At 43.2% G+C, this 19,485-nt stretch overlaps 1 protein-coding gene across 1 annotated transcript in view; it reads left to right on the top strand.

The window, feature by feature from the left end:
• Positions 1 to 2,332: 2,332 nt before the first annotated feature.
• LOC148027408 (catalytic/ hydrolase) overlaps positions 2,333 to 19,485 on the top strand; it is a 41,610-nt gene continuing 24,457 nt past the window's right edge. The window contains exons 1-4 of the mRNA XM_087689088.1: positions 2,333 to 2,595; positions 2,685 to 2,814; positions 2,906 to 2,974; positions 4,969 to 5,048. Of these exons, the coding sequence (XP_087545214.1) occupies positions 2,399 to 2,595; positions 2,685 to 2,814; positions 2,906 to 2,974; positions 4,969 to 5,048 (476 nt within the window). The 5' untranslated portion in view covers positions 2,333 to 2,398. The remainder of the gene's footprint in view (positions 2,596 to 2,684; positions 2,815 to 2,905; positions 2,975 to 4,968; positions 5,049 to 19,485) is intronic.

The raw sequence follows: 19,485 nt of genomic DNA, 5'->3' as shown, positions 1-19,485 counted from the left end.
CAGACACTAGCACTAATGACTTAGATCACATTGACTCTCTATATTAATAAGAAAGTCGGATGATGATGCATTCCAAGCTTTTTCACACTGTGTCCACATAGCATCACGGCAGCGTGTGTTAGCATCCCATGCCCATTTGGGGAGCCTACTGTCATCCATTTGACATACTCAGGTGGCATATCTCAGTAGTCAGATCATAGCATGTACCTCAATTGGTCAACGGCCAGTTTCCAAAGACATAAATACATATGGTGTGGTGCTTTTGATACCCAAATGTCTACAAATAAAAGCTTTTTGTAGCTTCTCAATGTTGTTCTATGCAGATGAGGAGATGCTCCCCCCCACACTTCCACTCCATATAATACCATCTATAGAACATATGCATAAAAAATCATACATCGTATTTTTCAGCATTTAGTATGTGTACGACTGTAGTCATTTTCAAAGTGATAGTACTTGCTTTTCCCTGCCGCTAATCGCTGCTCCACACATATATGCCATCTGTGGTCTGCATGTATCTCAATCCCCAAGTATTTGAAAGTAGATACTACCTCTATAGTCTATCCCACATAATGTACTTTTGGTGGGGTTTTTGATTGCTTGGTGCACACAACCATTAGCTTTGTTTTTTATACATTCACCGTCAAACCACTATCTTGACAAAACCGTTCAAGAATCCCTATGAACTGCTGCATACGTTCCCCAGTATATGTAAAGAAGGCCACATCATTTGCATAAAGTAGGAGCAAGACGGCAAACATACCAATATGCGGGCTTTTGGCTTCCTCTTCATTCATAGCCGCGATAAGTATTTCCTCTAGCTTATCAATGCATAAACCAAATAATGTAGGGGAGAGTGGGCAACCTTGTTTGACTCCCATATTACGCTCAAATACTTGTGACAGCCCGTTGCGACCTTTGAGGCGACACACCACTCGTTGATATATCCTGTAAATTCCCATGCATAGATCATTTGGGACCCCTAATTCTTGCATTTGTTGCCATAAGCCAACCCTTGGTATGGTGTCAAAAGCCTTCTTAAAATCCACAAAATAGAAATACAAGGTTGCTCCCTAAGTTGACTCTCATCCATAAGCATGAGAGAGAGAGAGAGAGAGAGAGAGAGAGAGAGAGAGAGAGAGAGAGAGAGAGAGAGAGAGAGAGAGAGAGAGAGAGAGAGAGAGAGAGAGATGTGTGTGTGTGTGTGTGTGTGTGTGTGTGTGAATGCACACATGTGCTCTTTGTCTACCAATTGCCAAGATCTTTCCACAAACCACCATGATTTTCCCACAACCCGATAATCCACGAGAGAAAGTCTACAAGGCATCACGAGAAGTGTGTTAGAGATGACATTTGAAATAGCTCTTTGAGCTTGTTTGTATAGCCAATAGAGTAGCACCCCTCTCCATCAAGGCACAACTTCCCCCCAATAGAGTGTCAATTTGTGTTACTTATTGAGATAGGTGATTGGTTGGAGACCATCAAAAAAGTATTTGATTGGTCTGAATAGTGCACTCGTTTTGTCATTCTTATGGTTTCTAAACGTTAAATGTCACTCATTTTTTAATAAAGCATCTCTCCTATATCGTCCATTAATCATAGTAAGAAAAATTTATCATTGTTAACGTGTCCTTATGAGCAGCTTTGCAATGGCACAAAGGCAGGTTTAAACGAGTAGAGGTAGAAAGAGCTTGAAGGGGCATGTTCCTTGCACGGCTGCCTGTGATTGGTGGATGATTTTCTCTATTCCTTTTAGATACACTCTTGCTTTGGCAAGCCCCTCCTCCTCAGAAATCAGCTTGTACCTCTCTCTTTTCAATAGCAAATGCGGAGCTCCATTGATGTTGCAAGAATCAATGGTGCACACTCATTGATCAACACAAGCTTTCTTGCCTGTGCCATCGGTAGGGAGGGTGCTTCTTATGGTTGCCGTCGTTTGAATCCACCGACCTAAGGTTGGTTACACACCAAATGGCAGACATCTACTTTAGGAGTGTTAACCAATCAAAGTACTCTTTGGAGATTGGGCATCTACAGTTCTTTACACATCAGAGGGGATATGCCTTGTTGTTTACCTGTTAAACATGTGAACTCCTTGCCCACTTTTGGATGGGGAGTCTCCTTTCACCTAGTTTGCAAAGTGATGGATAAAGGTGCACTTTGTATATTTACAACCAATAAAAAATAATAAACATGTTATTTTTCACTTTTTTTTAAAAATTATCATTTTAAGTTTTGGCTTGTAAAAGCTTTGTACTCATGTTTGTTTCAAAAATTGCATATGAGCAAACTTTGGGCAGGGGTTTGAGAGTCTCTCATTTTGTGTCTAACCAGCCTAAGTAGAAAAGAAAGGATTGAATTGAAAGCCTTCCTAAGTTCCCCTTCCACGCCTCAGCCAATGACTAGCCACCACCTTCACCTTCTGCAGGTTCAGGTTCCTCCCGGCCAGTGGCAGGCGCGACGACAGCAGCTGCCGCTCCTGCGCAAGATTAGCAGCACCATATCCGCAACCACGCGCAGGCGCTTCTCACTCCCATTGCGAGCTCTCCTCACGGCTTCCGCCCTTGCGGTAGTCGCAGTCCTGCGAAGGAAAAGGTCAGGCCATCGGTCCACCCTGCTCTTCCAGCCAAAGCAACCTAGTCTTCCCCCTTTTCCTGAATGCCCGCCTCGTTCTCTTGATGCAGAAACCGGGCTCGACTGCAGAAGTTCTCCCAGTCTAGCAGAGTCTACATGTCTGCATCCAGTACCGAAAGAAGCCCCCGGGCGAAAAAAGTCATTGATAGCCATCTTCATGTCTGGGCTCCCGCAGATCAGGTCGCCTTATCAATTCAGCTTATTGCGCTAGTTATTCTGCTCATGATGGTGCTCGCAAGCATCATGACATGTTGCGATGTCGCAATGCCAGGCATACAACTACCCTTACGCCGCAGGCCAGGAGCCAACCATTCCCGGCAGCGTTGAAGTTCTCTTGCAGGTGCTCATAAAAAAGGATATATAGTGCTTCTCACCCGCATTCTTCTCTTGCAAGTGCTCATCAAAAAGGATATTTAGTGCTTCTCACCTGCATTCTTCCGGCATGCAACCTCAAAGCTTTAAGCCGCATACGATGTTCTTTAGAAGTTGTAGGTTTTCAATATACAACTCTGTTTTCATAGATATTGTTGGCTAAGTCCACTTGCTCATCCATGCTGTATCATCAGCTAGTTTATACATTATCAAAAGTAAGCATAATGAGAATAAACTGAATTTCAAGCACCGTGCTTGGGAGCATGCAATCCATAGCATCTTCAGGTGGTGCCTTTCCGTGATTGGCAGCAACATGTTGTTGATTTTTCTCTTGAAACTTCCTTCAGGTGTCAGTACCATGTATCTGGGGATACAGGACATCAAGAGTTTGCAACTTGATCGAAAGTTTTTACGTTTGACATAAACCACAGATGGATCACATATTTACCGATCGATAATAGATGACTGTTGCATGCTCTAATGAAATAAGTATGCAAAACTTAGAAAGCCATTTGTCAACGGTGAAGCGTGCTATGTCTCATATACCGCCTGGATCAACAAAATCCATTCTGATATTCTTTTGACACAGGCAAAGGAACAACCTTGAAAAGCTTTAGACTGGTGGAAGATTTGTCTTTTGCCTATCCACCAGCCTCCCCACCGACCTGCCTGCCTGTCTTCCACGCTTCCTGCCATCAGACACACAGACACTTTCTTCACACCCTCACTCTCACTTTCTCCCTCAGCCACATCTCTCGTAGCCCAAAATCATAAATAGCTATTTCTTCCCAAGGTCAGTTTAGGTGAAATGCATTTGAGGGATTGGTCATAGATACAGCTTGCAGCTTCAGCCTGCCATCTCTGAGCATTATTTTGTTAGTTTGACTTGGTATTTCTATTATGTATCTACTGTTGGCCTTTCCACTTGGGCCTTGGCTCTTTCATGCTATGACATATGTATTTCAGCCTTCAGACATTTAAGGTTCTTGAGTCTTTATTCTTAGACTTTTGGCAGTATGTACTTATTTTGCAGCATCAACTTATCTTAATAAATGGTGCACCATTCATTTTGTTTTAAAATAGTGCAATAAGATGTATAGTGGGGTTTTAGAGTGTCTTTGAATACTTGTGATGTTGTTTCTTTAAGAATTATGATAAATTTCTAAACTTACCTATATTTTAATGTCCCATTCTCTCCCATTGCCCAAATCTTCCCAGTTCCTATCACATTCCCCATTCTTGTTCTGGTTCCCCATTCCCCGTTTCATATGATCTACACACATGGTGCTGCCATGAGTAGGAGTAAATGTACTTGAATCCATGCCCCTTCCTGCTTGATTGTCAGCAACACTGACTCAAGTCAGACTACAGTTTCTTGGTTGTGTACTCTATATTTTGGCATCCTCATTTGTGGTAATACCATTCCTTCAATGGAAAGCACTTGGAAAGATGCGAAATCCCCAGAGTGCAGAGGGTCCACCAGTTGGAGTTTGGCTGTAAGGAAGTGCGAATTCTTCAGGTTGACTTTGACACAGGGGTGATCTGCATGGATCTGACAAACCCAAAGCTCCCTGAGTAGTCCAGATTCACTCTTGAAAGCACTCTATTATGTTTGGGCTCTAATGGTGCTGCACTGCATCTTTGTGACAATATTATATAGGGAGTATAGTTGAAGTTATGCATGGATCTAACTGATGTTTACTAGGTAGTACGTAGGTTGACCAAGGAGATCACATGATTTTGTAAAAGGACGAAATTGATCGGAATGCAGCTTAATCCGTAAAGATCACCTCAGCCCATTTTAAAAGTTATCAGCCTCTTACAATTCGTTTTGTCATTTAATGGCAGTGGTTTACATCAAAATAACATGAGAGGTTAGACCGTTAGAATCGATTCCATAATGGTGCAATCAACTCCTTAAAGTTTCTGGGAAGATACTTACATGCTGCTTGCTTGTCACAGGTAATGGAAGAAGGCAATGTAGATGGAGCTTTAATCATTCAACCCATCAATCACAAATTTGATCATTCTTATGTATCAAGGCAAGCACAGTTTATCATTTTCTGCAAACTCATCTTTCTCTGCTCATGGTTAGTGTGCCGCTTTATTCTTGATTCAAAATTAGTCTTGAGCTGTGTGCTATAGGCATGTTTCTTCCACTCAATTTTCTGGAGTAGACTGGAGATGAAGATTTTATTACCGTTATGAGTAGTGTCAAGGGTTGGATCTTGCACGTGATTACCTCACTGAGATGCTGGCTTATTATTTAACCTGTGAAAACCCATTTGAAATCTAATAACATGCGTTAGCTGAGTAGTCTTTTGGAATTTAGGAACAAGCATGTACGATTAGACTTGGATGTTGATTTATCAAATGCTATTCTGTGCCATCAAGGTGTCCCACCTCTTGTATTGAACAAGTATCAAAGCTGGCAATAATTGTTCTATTTCTGGCCCAAAGTAATCAGTTTTGGCACTGAAGCACAGAAGGCAGTTATGGAGGAAATCCAAGGGCAGTGTGACACTTGATGTAATCCAGATCACTTATAGGTAGTGTAGAGCAGGTACCATAAAGACAGACAAAAGTTGTGGAAGCATAGGCGGTTCTCTGTCTCCAGTGTTAGTTCTGGGGAGCAACTACAGCATCAAGGTTGCAATTCTTGTGGCTATCAGTAAGATGTCCAACATGGGCCTTTACAGTATGATCCATGAAACTCTGACAAAGACTGTCCCAATTGAAAATGAACGCATTATGTGTCGTCCAACAAATATGCGAGAGACCGACCCAATGCAAAAAGCTTAAAGAGGCGAGGATGCATAGGCTATAATGTGGCTATCCATGGCATCTTGGCCAAGAACCAAGAATGGATGGCTGCACATTGCTGTCACTAAAGCTCACACTCCAGAAATGAAACCCTAAATTTGTGCCAATGGACAGGCCGTAGGAAATGAAAGACAAGATGTCTCAGGACACGTGGTGCAAAACTGACAGCCATAATGGGAGATTTGTCAAAGTATGACTGTTGTGAAAGCAAACTAGAGAGATAGTGGGGTTTACAAGGAGAAACACAGTGTGTACGGCAAACATTGAGTCTAGAGAAGAGAAACTCAAAAAACACAGAAGAAGAAGAAGAATGATGGATCATTGAATCATGCTAAGTGAATCAAGCTGATATAGTAGAGCCGAAGCCCTGAAGATAATTGCAATGTCTTGTCTGAATCAGGCGGCAGTAGTTATAGGGAATCTGCATAGTGAAGGGAGTCAAAACACAGTCCTTTGGTAAATGCTGAAGGTGAAGGATAGCTGTTGAGGGAGCAGAACATAGTCCTCTCAGTCTGTTGGAGTGGAAGAAGATGTCCACCAGCTACGAGCGCGTACTTTGGAAGATGAGGATCAATAGGACGGCTTGCCATATGAGAGAATATGACCTCAGATGTGCTAGGAACTGCAAAATGTAATGTGGATGACACAACAGGTGCTTGCTGAAGGTGGTGCCAATGTTGGGGTGGGCCCAGACTGCAAAACATAGCCAGGGATGATGGCTTTTGGTGGAGGAGATGATTGCGTGATGATGAAATAGCCAAACATAGCGTGGAATGGCCAACAATTGTCAAACACAAATGTTTGGGAGGTGTGGAAGCTGATGCGAGTAGTGAAGATAGGTCGCTAGCAGGAGGAATCTAGTCGCTAGGTGATGGATGATGATACCTGGTGAAGAAAGAGTGTTTGCAGCCCAAAACATAGCTTGCAAGGTGTAGAAGATAGGGTGCTTGGTGTTAGTAGTCTAATTAGCTCATTTGGGAGTTTGGGCTTCGCAAAGCATTACTAGGTATTTTAGCCTTTAGGCATTTTTATATGGTCATGTTGATGCTTATTTTGGCATTTATTGCTGGTCAACCAGCATTAAATGCTGGCCGGCATGTTACCATTTATGGCATTGTTTTGTCCTATTTATTCTAGGCTCCATCGTCAGTTAGTAATTCATCACCTGGAGGTTCTATTGGAGAGAGGGAGCCAGTGCTAGCATCCACGCAACTAGTGGCTCATTGTTGTACACGGCTGTCTCGTGTTTGGTACATAGATTCCATTTCTAGAGCATTCTTCCGAGTTCTCTTCCTTGCAGTCTTCTTTTGTTTTCTCTTTTCTCTTTTTTCAGTCTCGTGTTCAGCAGTCTATTTTAGCATTCTTTCACGCTTCCATCGCTGCATCCACTTCTGACATGGTATCAAATTTCAGGATCTATGCTCTTCTTGCTATGTTTTGGTGATTTCAGGTCTTCCATTGGTCTTTGCTGATTAGGCGACCTCGTCTTGTTGCAAATTGTGCTGTTTTCAGCCATATAGATCTGCATTTACTGCATTTAATGCATCTCCAGCCTGTGTTCTGCATTTTCAGTCTGCCTCCCATGTGCTGCTCCAGATGGCTCTTGAACTGCTGGTGACTGCTGTCTCTTGTTCAGCATACCTGCGTTTTCAGCATTTTCAGTCTGCCTCCCTTGTGCTGCTCCAAATGGCTCTTGAGCTGCTGGTGACTGCTGTCTCTTGCTCAGCATACCTGCGTTTTCAGCATTTGCTGGTGGTACAGTGCTGGGCGACACCTTTTGGCTGATTTTCTGCAGATCTTTTGTGATCTCAGCATTGTGTTTTTGTGATCAGTTTGTGCACACTGAACTTTGTTTAGTGCAGTTTGTGTTCTTGGTGTGGCTGTATTCACTCTCTCTCTTCTTTGCTTTATATTCCTCATCCTATCCTCTCGAGATTGCTCCCCCTTGCTGTCCCATTGATGACAAATTACACGTCCTTGATTACCTATCCTAGAGTGCTATTATGAAAGCTTGGTTTGTGCAAAAGCGATTATGGTATGTTGTATTTGGAGCTTGTGAGCGTTTTGAGCATCCTAATCCTCTTTCGGCTGATTTTGACGAGGACAACTATGAAGAAGTTGTGCTCACATGGGATATTGATGATGCCTGTGCATATTTTGCTCTTATTTGCTGCATCTCCAAAGAAGTTCTTCTGGCAATCATTGCCTACAGGACTTTTCTCACGATTTGTGCAAAGCTTCAGATGTTGTATGAGGCTCCTTCGCCTATGCATGCCATCACTCTTTATGGACAGCTCTAGTAGATGAAGTTCAAGCTGAAGGATACGATTCAGTCTTTCTTACTTCATGTCACTCAGGGACAAGACTAGCTTCGCCACATGTAGTCCGCCCTTTCAAAGGCTCATCTTGTGGGGACTGTGCTTTACAAGCTCCCTCCGGAGTTTGATGGAGTGGCCAATGCTTTGCGGGCTCAGACGTCATTGACACATGTTAGTTTTCTATAGGTGTCCTCGATGCTACTTGAGCATGAGACATCTTTGTGGTTGTTGCGGAGGCTTCCATTGGAGTCTGGTGGCTTAAAGAAGATGTCGAAGGCCTAGTGTTATCACTATGCTAAGAAGGGACATTTGTGCAAGGATTGCAAAGAGTTAGTGGCTTTGAGGAGGAAGAAGGAGAAGAAGAAGAAGCAGGATCCGCACTTCTTGGCTAAGTCATCCTCTTTCTCAAGACTCTGACTTGGATCTCCAGCCAAGGTATAGAAAGGATCATCTTCTTCAGATTGAAAGGGCTTGGCAGCCCTTGTTTCTTTAGCCTTCTAGTATAGGTGCAGTCATCTTGCATGATTCTCTAGTGCCAGAGAGGGCACAGAAAGGTTCATCTTCTTCAGATCACGGAAAGGGCTCGGCAACCCTTCCATCTTTAGCTTTCTAGTATGGGTGATGCGGTTATCTCTCATGACTCTTTAGTGCCAGAGAGAGTGGTGAGATGGGGTAGGTACGCCTCATCTATATAGGTATACAGGTGCATAGGTTCTAGAGAGGGACATCCTTGACGCATTGATTGAAGTTTGGCAAGTTCATTGACATCCAGGGGCTATTATTTGACAAAGAGTGGGATTGGCTCCTAGTCTGAGCTTACATGAGGGGACACTTTGGCGGTCTTGGTCAAGGGTGGGGAATCCATGGTCACATATGTTTAGAGGTGTTTTTGATAGGATGGTCTTGTAGGGCCTAGGCTATTGTGAGATATTGTTGAGAGACACAAAGATTTGTTATGATTCTTCTCTATTTTTCAGGTTCTGGTGCGATCAACATTGACATTAGGTTCTCTCCAAGGCATCTTAGTGGTGGATTGATCATCCACTACTTTGGGTATCCATGGTCCTATTGTGGTGGTCCTTGTTGTATGGACTATGATGAGTCCTTATCATTGTATCATTGTATTGTATCACATCACCATAATCTGAGAGAAAGTTAGCAGTTTAGTCCACTCATGTGTGAGTTTGGGCTTGGCCAGGCATTACTAGGTATTTTCGGTATTTTTTGTGGTTATGTTGATGCTTATTTTGGCATTTATTTTTGGTCCACCACCATTAATTGATGGTTGACATGTTGCCATTCATGGCAAATTTTTGTCCTATTTATTTCAGTCTCCTTCATTAGTCAGTCGTTCATCACTTGGAGGCTCTATTGGAGAGAGGGAGTTGGTGTCAATGTCCACGTAGCTAATGACTCACTGTTGTACTCGACTTGGTATATGGATTCCATTTTTGGAGCATTCTTCTGAGTTCTCTTTCTTGCAATGTTCTTTTGTTTTCTCTTTCCTCTCTCTTTTATCTTGTGTTCAGCAGTCTATTTTAGCATTCTTTCATGCTTCTATCATTGTATCCACCTCTAACACAGTGTGCAGGGGAAGGGATGGAGGCTAGAACTGCAATGTCCTCTGGGTGGGATGCGAGGAGTAGCGGAGAGATGGAAGAGAGTGACAAACTGTTGGAAGGAATGAATGAGTGGTATGTTGAATGGGTGGAGTCAGTGCTATATTTATATGCATAGTTTGTCTTGAGTGGCGCCCATTGAAGTCTATTGGGGTGGTGCCCCGACTCTCTTAGGAGGTGCCGAGAAAGCCTTTTTTTGGGGCCGTAAATGGAAACCAAAAATAGGAATGGAGGGAAAAATGTGCCGAATGACTTGGTTTCTCAACAAGATCTTGCAAGGATCTAAAGGAATGGCCAATCAAAAGTCCCCTTTTTCACAATGCTGAAGCGGATGACTCTTTGAGGATCTACGAATGATAGGGGGTTGATGTTTCCATACATTTTATGTCCAGGTAGATCTCCATGCTATGTGAATTAGAAGTTTCTTGAATTGGAGTTTGGTGGGATAGCTTGATGTAGAGGCAACAAAGAAGGAGCTCCACGCAAGGTTGGATTTGGGAGGACTTCAGAGAAGATACAAAGTAATTTGGTGCTTTTTGAAGATACACCCACAACAAGAGATACATATGTAACTCAAATTGGGATATGGGGTATAATGGATAAGAAGGGACCCAAGGGAAAAATCGATTGTCAAGGTGATCAAGCTCACCATGTCCTGGACATTGAGATTGGGTTTTGAAACCTTGCCATCTGTGCTACGATGAGGAACCTTTGCATCAAGAAGTTGGTGATGATTTAGTGTGTCTCTAGGTGCATTTTGCAATGGGGGTGTGATTGTAAGTACTAAGCCATGCTAGACTAGCTTCCTCTAAGGTCATAAATCTCTTTCTTGAGACATGGACTATCTTAGAGGATGAGACAAGGTTGTTGACTAACTATGTTGTCTCATGTGTAGTTGACATGATAAACCTCTGGCTTGTTGGGACCTTGAAATGAAAGGTGTCTTCGTTATTCAAAGTTGATCGATGGAGAACAAAGAGAGTTGAGAGGTATTAATGATTTCCTCTTTGTATTGATAATTTGAATTTAGATAAAGCTTCAAGGATTAAGAGAGCTTGCATGATGAACTGAATACACGACATGCAAAGATGTGATCAATCATCATGTTGACATATGAACAGACATTAAGGGATGGTTCATTTGTGGCAGCCATAAGATCATACGAGGATGCCATATTGACTCTTTTAAGTTTTGTGAGAGGGACATAGATTGTATATAGCAATTTTTGGGGGGCAAAAAATGGATAGATGAATACGCAACCTTAGTATGTGTAATGGCAAAGTGTAGTAGGTACAAGAGGCTCAACAATAGTTAGGGAGTGCACTAGTGAGGAGTGGAAGACTAGGCAGATGTCATGGACACGCCATGATCAACTGTATGGATTAATTCTTGCCCATGCCATATGAATCCACACCCCATGCAAACACACCCTTAGTAGGACATCCTCAAGCCAACCATGTGAACCCACCCGTGCCATGCCATCATAGAACCTTCTAGAAGATATGGCATTTCATTGCTTACATCATCGATGATGTCAAGGTAGAACCTTCTAGAAAATATACGATGTCATTGCCTGCATTATCGATGATGCCATCATGGAACATTTTAAAAGATCTTTAGCTGCCCTCCAACACCTATAAAAGGAGGGGCTCACCATAGAGCTCCTTAGTGTTGCCAATGCCAGTCTTGGGAGCTCAAGGAGTCGAGACCTCCAAGTAAGTAACTTCGAGTTCTAGTTTTAGTTCTTGTCTAGTCATGGTATCTAGTCTTGTCTTGTCTTCCATTATACTCCTATTGTCTTGTCACCTTGTAATAACGAATCTCGCATCTAGTCTAGTCTCTTGAGCACAGCCTAGTGCTCCCATAATAGTTTGGCAAGACTACTTTCTAGCCCCATTGAGCACCATCGAGGCGATCCTTGAAAGAATCGTGGCCTCCCTTTAAAACCTCCAATAACAAATTCAAGACTTGAATGAACAAGTGCAACTTCAAATAGAATACCCTATATTCGCTCTATATTTGCATGCAACCAAATAGGTATCCAGATGACGCTTCCAAGGTGAGATTCATTGGGACTTTGCTTTGTGGTCAAGCTTTATCATGGTTTGCCCCAATCTTGGAAAAGAATATGCCACTACTTCATAACTATTAAGGCATTTCTTTGCGAGCTCACTTCCACATTTGGAGATGTAAACATTGGTTAAGTAGCAGAAACAAAACTTCGGAAGCTACGACAAGGTAATCGCCTTGCCTTTGCTTATATGTGTGAATTTAGGCAATTAATCTATGACCTCACTTGGCATGAGGAGTATTTTATCAGCAAGCCATCCAGTGTGATAATAGATTGTTCGAGAGGAAGCAAGAAAAGCAAGAAGAATTAAGGCCTCGCCAATGGAACCTAGCCCCAATCAGAGGAAAAACCAAGCCTGAACTGATGCAAATAGATAATACCAAATTCCAACCCTTGACCCCACAAGAAAAGCAGAGACGAAGAGAGAATCACCTATGGCTATATTATGGAAACCTTGGATACATCACCCTAAATTGCCCAAATAAGAGGGCAAGAATCCCAAGAGTTGTTGCAACCACCCTTGAGCAAGAAAATGAGGATGTTCGGTTGTGAATGAGATCGTACAACCAGACCTTGATATAAGAAAGGGTCTCTTTATTTCAGCCACCCCCCATGGAAACTTTTCTTGTCATAGTCTAGAGTTTCTTGATACCGCTAGAGTAACTTTTTATCCAGGTCTGACACCTATTGCCCGGGATGCCAACAATGCCAATCAGATGCTTTATCAAGAAGATCCTACCTAACACCTAAGAAGGGAGAATAAGCTTTTGATCAACAATGAGCAATACTTCTCAAGCCAGAGCACCTCCAGCTAGCATGTAATGTGCCACCTATTAGTTGTCCAGGCACGTTTTTAGCGGTCCATCAAGAGACAAATCTAAGCGACACTGCTTGGCACTCCCATGGAATATTACGGGGTTTGTTGCCTAGGGTTTCTTGAGTCTGCCTCGCAACGGAACGTTCGCGGCCGACGAACCCACTAGGATCGACCCGAAATCCGGGTTCCTAGTGGTCAAGGTCTCCTGACAGCATTCTAGCGTTGGGTCATGGACATCCTACTTTACACAGAGATACCCAAGCCGAAGTAGATCCATGCTGCACTTGGTTCAAAGAGAATGGGAAACGAGAGGGATGCGTTGCTCAACCTCTCTGCCCGTAGGGCATAGTCCCATTCTGGTCCCCTAAAACGATATGAATCGAGTTCTAACCTAACAATACCTAAAGGTCGAATGACGGAAAAATCTTGCGAGAAGCTTTCCAGTTCTCTGGGACCACCTTGCCGCTATAGGACAAACCAGTCACGCCCACTTACTTTCCTCAATAGACATTCTTTAGTTATTTAATTAGGTCCTATCACATTTATGTGTGACATTTAAAATTAGCAATTAAGCCTTTTAGGGAACAGGGTTCGTTCTGTAATTTATAGCACAGACACGAAAACAAAGTAAGCAGTCCTTTTGACAAATAAGTCCCTTAATTATCTTTAAGTTAATCTTTGTCTCCTGACCATATAGGAGAAATTATATATCCCTTCTACCCAGCAAAAGTTCCCGGTCCAAATGACATGGCACCATAATTTCCATCCTCTCTCTTTCTCTCTCTCTCTTTCTCACTTAGTCGGCAACCCGGGGGGGGAGGGGGGGGGAGGGAAGGAAGTAGTATATCCTTTGTTTAAGGAGGAGGGGGATTTATAGGGGGCAAAAGGGTATTATTGGGGGGGGGGGGGACGTGGGGAAAAGGTGGAGTGGTGGTGTCTCCACCACTCACAGATGCATGGCGACAGTTTGCGGAGGAGGCCTAGGGGGTGGCAGGCCATGTGGCCTCCCCCTCACAATCATCGACATCGCCTTCTTCTTCTACTTTGTCATCATCATCCTTGTCCACGTCGACAGCTTCGTTTCCTCTCTCCTTGGCGTTGGCATGTCATCGTCCTCCTTCTCCTCCCCCACCACTTGTTCCGGTGACGACAGGGGGGAAAGTTAATAAAATTTATATTAACTTTAATAAAAGGGGGGGGGGGGGGGGGATTCCTACGCGGGACGGGGACGTTACATCCTCTCCTCCTTAGAGAACTCGAAATGTCCTCATCTCGGAAGAACTGGGGATTTTATTTTGGAGCTTATGGGGTAGGACCCATCACGCTTTCGTTGCTCACTCATAAGCATATGGTCTTTTTAAAACCACCACTTATTGTATTAGATATATCTGAGTTTGGATTACAAGAGAAAAGTTTATTTTAGTTACATCTCATGAATATCTTCTAGGTTTTTTCTAAGTATCTGGTATATTTTGGATCATTGGAGCTTGCACAATTTCATTCCTTGTAAGTTCAAGTTCTCTTCGAGTCCTGTTGGGACAATTGATGTGGATATGCCCAATGTTGTGGCACTCGGAGCATCGATGTTTAGGGTGCTTTGGACATTCCCTTTTGAAATGACCTAACTCCCTGCAATAAAAATAGCGCGGAGCTTTATTACTTGTGGTCACAAGATTCCTGGTTGTCCTTGGCAAGATTTTCTTCTTTAGACAAAATTGCCCTAGGATCCTTTTAGCAGATTGAAGTGGTCATTTATCTCGGAAACTCTGTTCCTAGATTGTCCTCTTTTTAGTTCGGGATTGAGCTCCATGGACAATCGGTTTTGCTTGTAATACTAAAGAATACTTCCAAGCTTCGACATTCTGGTAAGACCCAATCTATATTAGTTGAGAATAAACGACTTAAGATAAATTCATTGTAAGTTATAACTATCATACTTGCTAAAGTATCTCTGATCACTTGTGAGTTCTAAGCTTAAAATTGATGCAACTCATATTACTCGGGTTAACTGTAGTTACAAGAGTAAAGTTTATTCCAATACAAGTTGTATTTCATGTTGATAAAATTTCCAAGATTTCTAGTTATCCTGAAGAGGTGTAGTAGGTTGTAGGTCTTCGTCTTCGTCCGAATCCTCTATATATCCATAGATTGCCCCTGTGTAGTCTCGTTTTCTTGGAGGCTCAATATCTTCTGGACTTAAGTCAGGGCAGTTTGCTTAGGCGTGCCCTAGCTCATTGCAATGGAAGCATTGACGGTAGGGATATCTCCTACGGATGTGCCCTATCTCTCCGCACGTGTGGCATCTCTTATCCTGATCTCGGGAATCATCTTTGCTACAATTGCTCGATTTAAGTTCTTGGATGATTGGATTCGCTTGAAGTAATATATCTTGCAAGTTTGTTGGACGCATTGCTTCAAGACGGTGGTTCAGAGGAGCGTTCAAGCCATGGCAAAACTTGGATACTTGCTGCGCAATATCCATAGGTGGTGTGTATTTTTGTAGGGTTACAAACTTTGAGTAGTAAGCTTCCAAGGTTGATTCCAGTTGCTTGAGCTTGAAAAATTCATTCATCCTCAAAGTTTGGTAGGTTGGCGGAAGGTATCGTCCGTGTACAACATCTTTCAACTGAACCCAAGTGACAACAGCTTTAGAAATACCTTGATCTTTGCACCGTTGCTTCCATCATATCCGAGCTTGGCCAACTAACTGGCTATCATTGCTTGATTGATAGCAGTAGTCTTCGAAGCAGAGCAATAATTGTCTATCGATTCAATCCATATCTCCGTCTCTACTGCGACGTCTATCCCTTCTCCATTAAACTCAGGTGCCTTAATTTGCTTGAGAATGAATTCTTCTCTTGCATGTCAGCAATCGTGGGTGTAGAAGGTGTGTGACAATCAAGCCACACCACTTAGGTTATTTCTGTCTAGAATATGTCTATGAACTATACATTAGTCAATCACATATCATTACGAAGTTTCGCTTTGATACCAATTGTAACGTGTTGCCTATCGGTTGTCCAGGTACGTTTTTAGCGGTCCATCGAGAGACGAATCTAAGCGACGCCGCCCGGCACTCCCATGGAATGTCACAGGGTTTGACGCCTAGGGTTTCTCGAGTCCGCCTCGCAACGGAACGCTGGGTCAAGGTCTCCTAACAACATTCTGGCGTTGGGTCTTGGACGTCCTACTTTACGCAGAGATACCCAAGACGAAGTAGATCCATGTTGCACTTGGTTCAAAGAGAATGGAAAACGAGAGGGTGCGTCGCTTAACCTCTCTACCCGTACGGCATAATCCCATTCCGGTCCCCTAAAACGGCATGAATCAGGTTCTAATCTAACAATACCTAAAGGCCGAACAATGGCAAAACCTTGTAAGAAGCCTTCCAGTTCTCTGGGACCACCTTGCCATAGGATGGACCCGTCAGGGTTCTGCCCACCCGCTTCCCTCAATAGGCGTTCTTTAGTTATTTAATTAGGTCCTATTACTTTTATGCGTGACATTTAAAATTAGCTTTCTTAATTAAGACTTTTAGGGAACAGGGTTCGTTCGTGTAATTTACAGCACAGACACGAAAACAGAGTAAGCAGTCCTTTTGACAAACAAGTTCCTTAACTTATCTTCAAGTTAATCTTTGTCTCCTGCCCATACATGAGAAATTATATATCCCTTCTGCCCAGAAGAAGTACCTGGTCCAAATCACGTGGCACCATAATTTCCATCATTTCTCTCTCTCTCTCTCACCCTCTTTCTCTCTCTCTCTCTCTCTCTCTCTCTCTCACTTTCTCATTCAGTTGACAGCGCGGAGGGGGGGGGGGGGGGGAAGGAAGTAGTATATCCTTTGTTTAAGGGGGGGGGTTTATAGAGGGACAGAAAGGTATTATTTGGGGGGGGGGGGGGGGACGTGGGGAAAAGGTGGAGTGGTGGTGGTGTCTCCACCACTCACAGATACATGGTGGCAGTTTGTGGAGGTGGCAGGCCATGTGGCCTCTCCCTCACAATCATCGACATTGCCTTCTTCTCCTACTTCGTCATCATCATCCTTGTCCACGTCGACAGCTTCTTTTCCTCCCTCCTTGGCGTTGACATCGTCGTCATCCTCCTTCCCCTTCTCCGCCACCTGTTCGGTGACGACAGAGGGGGAGGGAAGTTAACAAAAATTATATTAACTTTAATAAAAGGGGGGAGGATTCCTATGCGGGGTGGAGATGTTACATAGCAGCCATCTCCAGTTGTCACCAAGACGATCCTACCTTGATCCAGTTAATCCATGAAGCCCTACCGCATGATGATTTGGCCAATAATGTCAAGAGAAAAAAATCAAGTGGGAAAAGGAAATGAGGTTTGTGAGTTTCAAGAAACTAATGGATTGTTTTACTATAAGTATCTACTTTATATCCCTCCAGGAAAGCCGAGACTCCAAGTACTCCAACAACGCTATGAAGCCCCAATAATAGGACACTTTGGAGTTAGTAAGACCTTAGACCTTATTTCAAGAGATTTTTGGTGGCCCTAGATGTGTGGAAAGAAGTTAAGGAATATATAAAATCATGTGATACATGCAATAGGGCCAAGGTACCTCGTCTCAAACCACATGGCCTTTTTGCAACCCTTGCCCATTCTAGCGCAACCCTAGTCTTCTTTGTCCATGGATCATAATGGATCTTTCCAAATTAGACAAATATGAATCTATTCTTGTTGTGGTACATAGGTTCACAAAAATGGCACATTTCATCCCTACCACCAAGACCATCACAAGCATAGCTACTACTAGATTCTTCCTCAGATACAGTTTCAGATTACATGGACTCCTAGACGACATCATCAGTGATCGGGATCCCCAATTCATATCTAGTTTTTGAAAGAACCTTTGCAATCTCCTTGGAGTCCAAGTTAAGTTCTCCACAGCCAATCATCCATAGACTGATGGTCAAACATAATAGGTAAATCAAGTCTTTGAACAATATCTTTGCTGCACCATCAACTACCATTAGAATGATTGGTTTGAGCTCTTGCCCTTTGCAGAATAATAGTATCCATGCATCTACCAAGCAAACTCCATTCTTTGCAAACAATGGCCAGGATCCAAGGGTGGATGTACATCTCTCCAATCAAGTAAAGAACCTTGCCGCCCGAGATAAAGCTCAACACCTAGCAGATATGAACCATGAACTCAAGCAACAAATCCAAAAGGCTTAGAATTAGTACGAGCACTATGCGGACTGGTATTGTCTCCAACATCCAACATACAAAGTTGGTGATAAAGTATGGTTATTTAGGCATAACTTTTGGACGACAATGCCCTCCACCAAGCTAGACCACCAGAGATTTGGGCCCTTCAGTATCGTAGCCCAGATCAACCTAGTTGCTTACCGACTCCAACTTCCCAGCACCATGAAGATCCACCTAGTTTTCCATGTTTCCTTGCTCGAGCCATACCATAGCTCACCACTGAGGGGGGAGAGATCGAATCCCCCACCACCTGTCTAGATTTTGAAGATCATGAAAAATTTGAGGTCAAGCATGTCTTAGACTCCAGGATCTCCTGAGGTTGATTGGATTACCTTCTTCACTGGAAAGGATATGACATCAATGCTCGCACTTGGGAATCTGCAGAATATCTCCAAAGAGCAACCCTCAAAGTTAAAGAATTTCACAAGAGGAATCCAATGAAACTTCAACCAAACCACCAAGCCGCTCCTCATGGAACTCGTCACTAGAGGAGAGAGTGACGTCATGGACATGCCATGATCAGGTGTACGGATTAATTATTGCCGATGCCATATGAATCCACACCCCATGCGAATGCACCCTTAATATGACATTCTCGAGCCAACAATGTGAATCTACCCTTGCTATGTCATCATAGGACCTTTTAGAAGATATGCCATGTTATTGCTTGTATCATCGATGATATGCTATGCCATTACTTGCATCATCAATGATGTCATCATAGAACATTCTAGAAGATCTTTAGGCACCCTCCAACACCTATAAAAAGGAGGGGTTTGCCATAAAGCTCCTTAGTGTTGCCAATGTGAGTCTTGGGAGCTCAAGGAGTTGAGACCTCTAAGTAACTTCAAGTTCCAGTTCTAGTTCTTGTCTAGTCATGGTATCTAGTCCTGTCTTGTCTTCCGTTATACTCCTATTGTCTTGTTACCTTGTAATCTCGTAGTACGAGATTTTGTCTAGTACTATCTTGTATCTTGTTCATCCTCGTCTCGAGGGAGATCTTGTATTATGATATCTTGTATCCATCCTATGGTCTCGAGTTGTGGGATCCTTCATATCCTACTGAGTCCTATTGTCTATACCTATGGTCTCGAGTTGTGGGATTTTCCGTATCTTGTTAAGTTATCATTGTACCTTGTGCCCCTACGTGGGATTATCTTGTAATCAGAATTCTTGTAACAAATCTTGCATCTAGTCTAGTCTTTAGAGCACAGCCTAGTACTCCCATAATAGTAGATGGGAGCAAAAGGTGGACAAAGCATGTTGGCGACTATGGACAAGTCTTGCATTTGTGATCTGACGATGTTGGGATGTGGGCTTCAATTGAGGGTATTGTGTGGAGAGAGAAAGAGGGACTCTAGCCGACCATAGTATTTGACATGGACGCAATGGTGATCAAATGGTTGTCCAAATGGAGCTTGTTAACCTTCCATGGCATGGCCAAGAGGGAGAAGGGGGGCAATGGTGCAACTAGCCTATAGGACAAGCTTGTTTGCCCACCAGAACATTCACATCTTCTTCTTCTTCTTGTTTGAGGCTTCCACGCTTTGTTGTTGGTGCCTGATGGGAGAGCTCCTACAGTACAAGAGGGTGAGC

This window comes from Lygodium microphyllum, chromosome 12 (assembly GCF_053477565.2).
Source record: "Lygodium microphyllum isolate KBCC chromosome 12, Lygodium_microphyllum_v1.1.10, whole genome shotgun sequence".
In the NCBI taxonomy this organism is placed as follows: Eukaryota; Viridiplantae; Streptophyta; class Polypodiopsida; order Schizaeales; family Lygodiaceae; genus Lygodium; species Lygodium microphyllum.
Note: the sequence above shows the minus strand (reverse complement) of the source record. Positions and strands in the feature narration are given on the sequence as shown.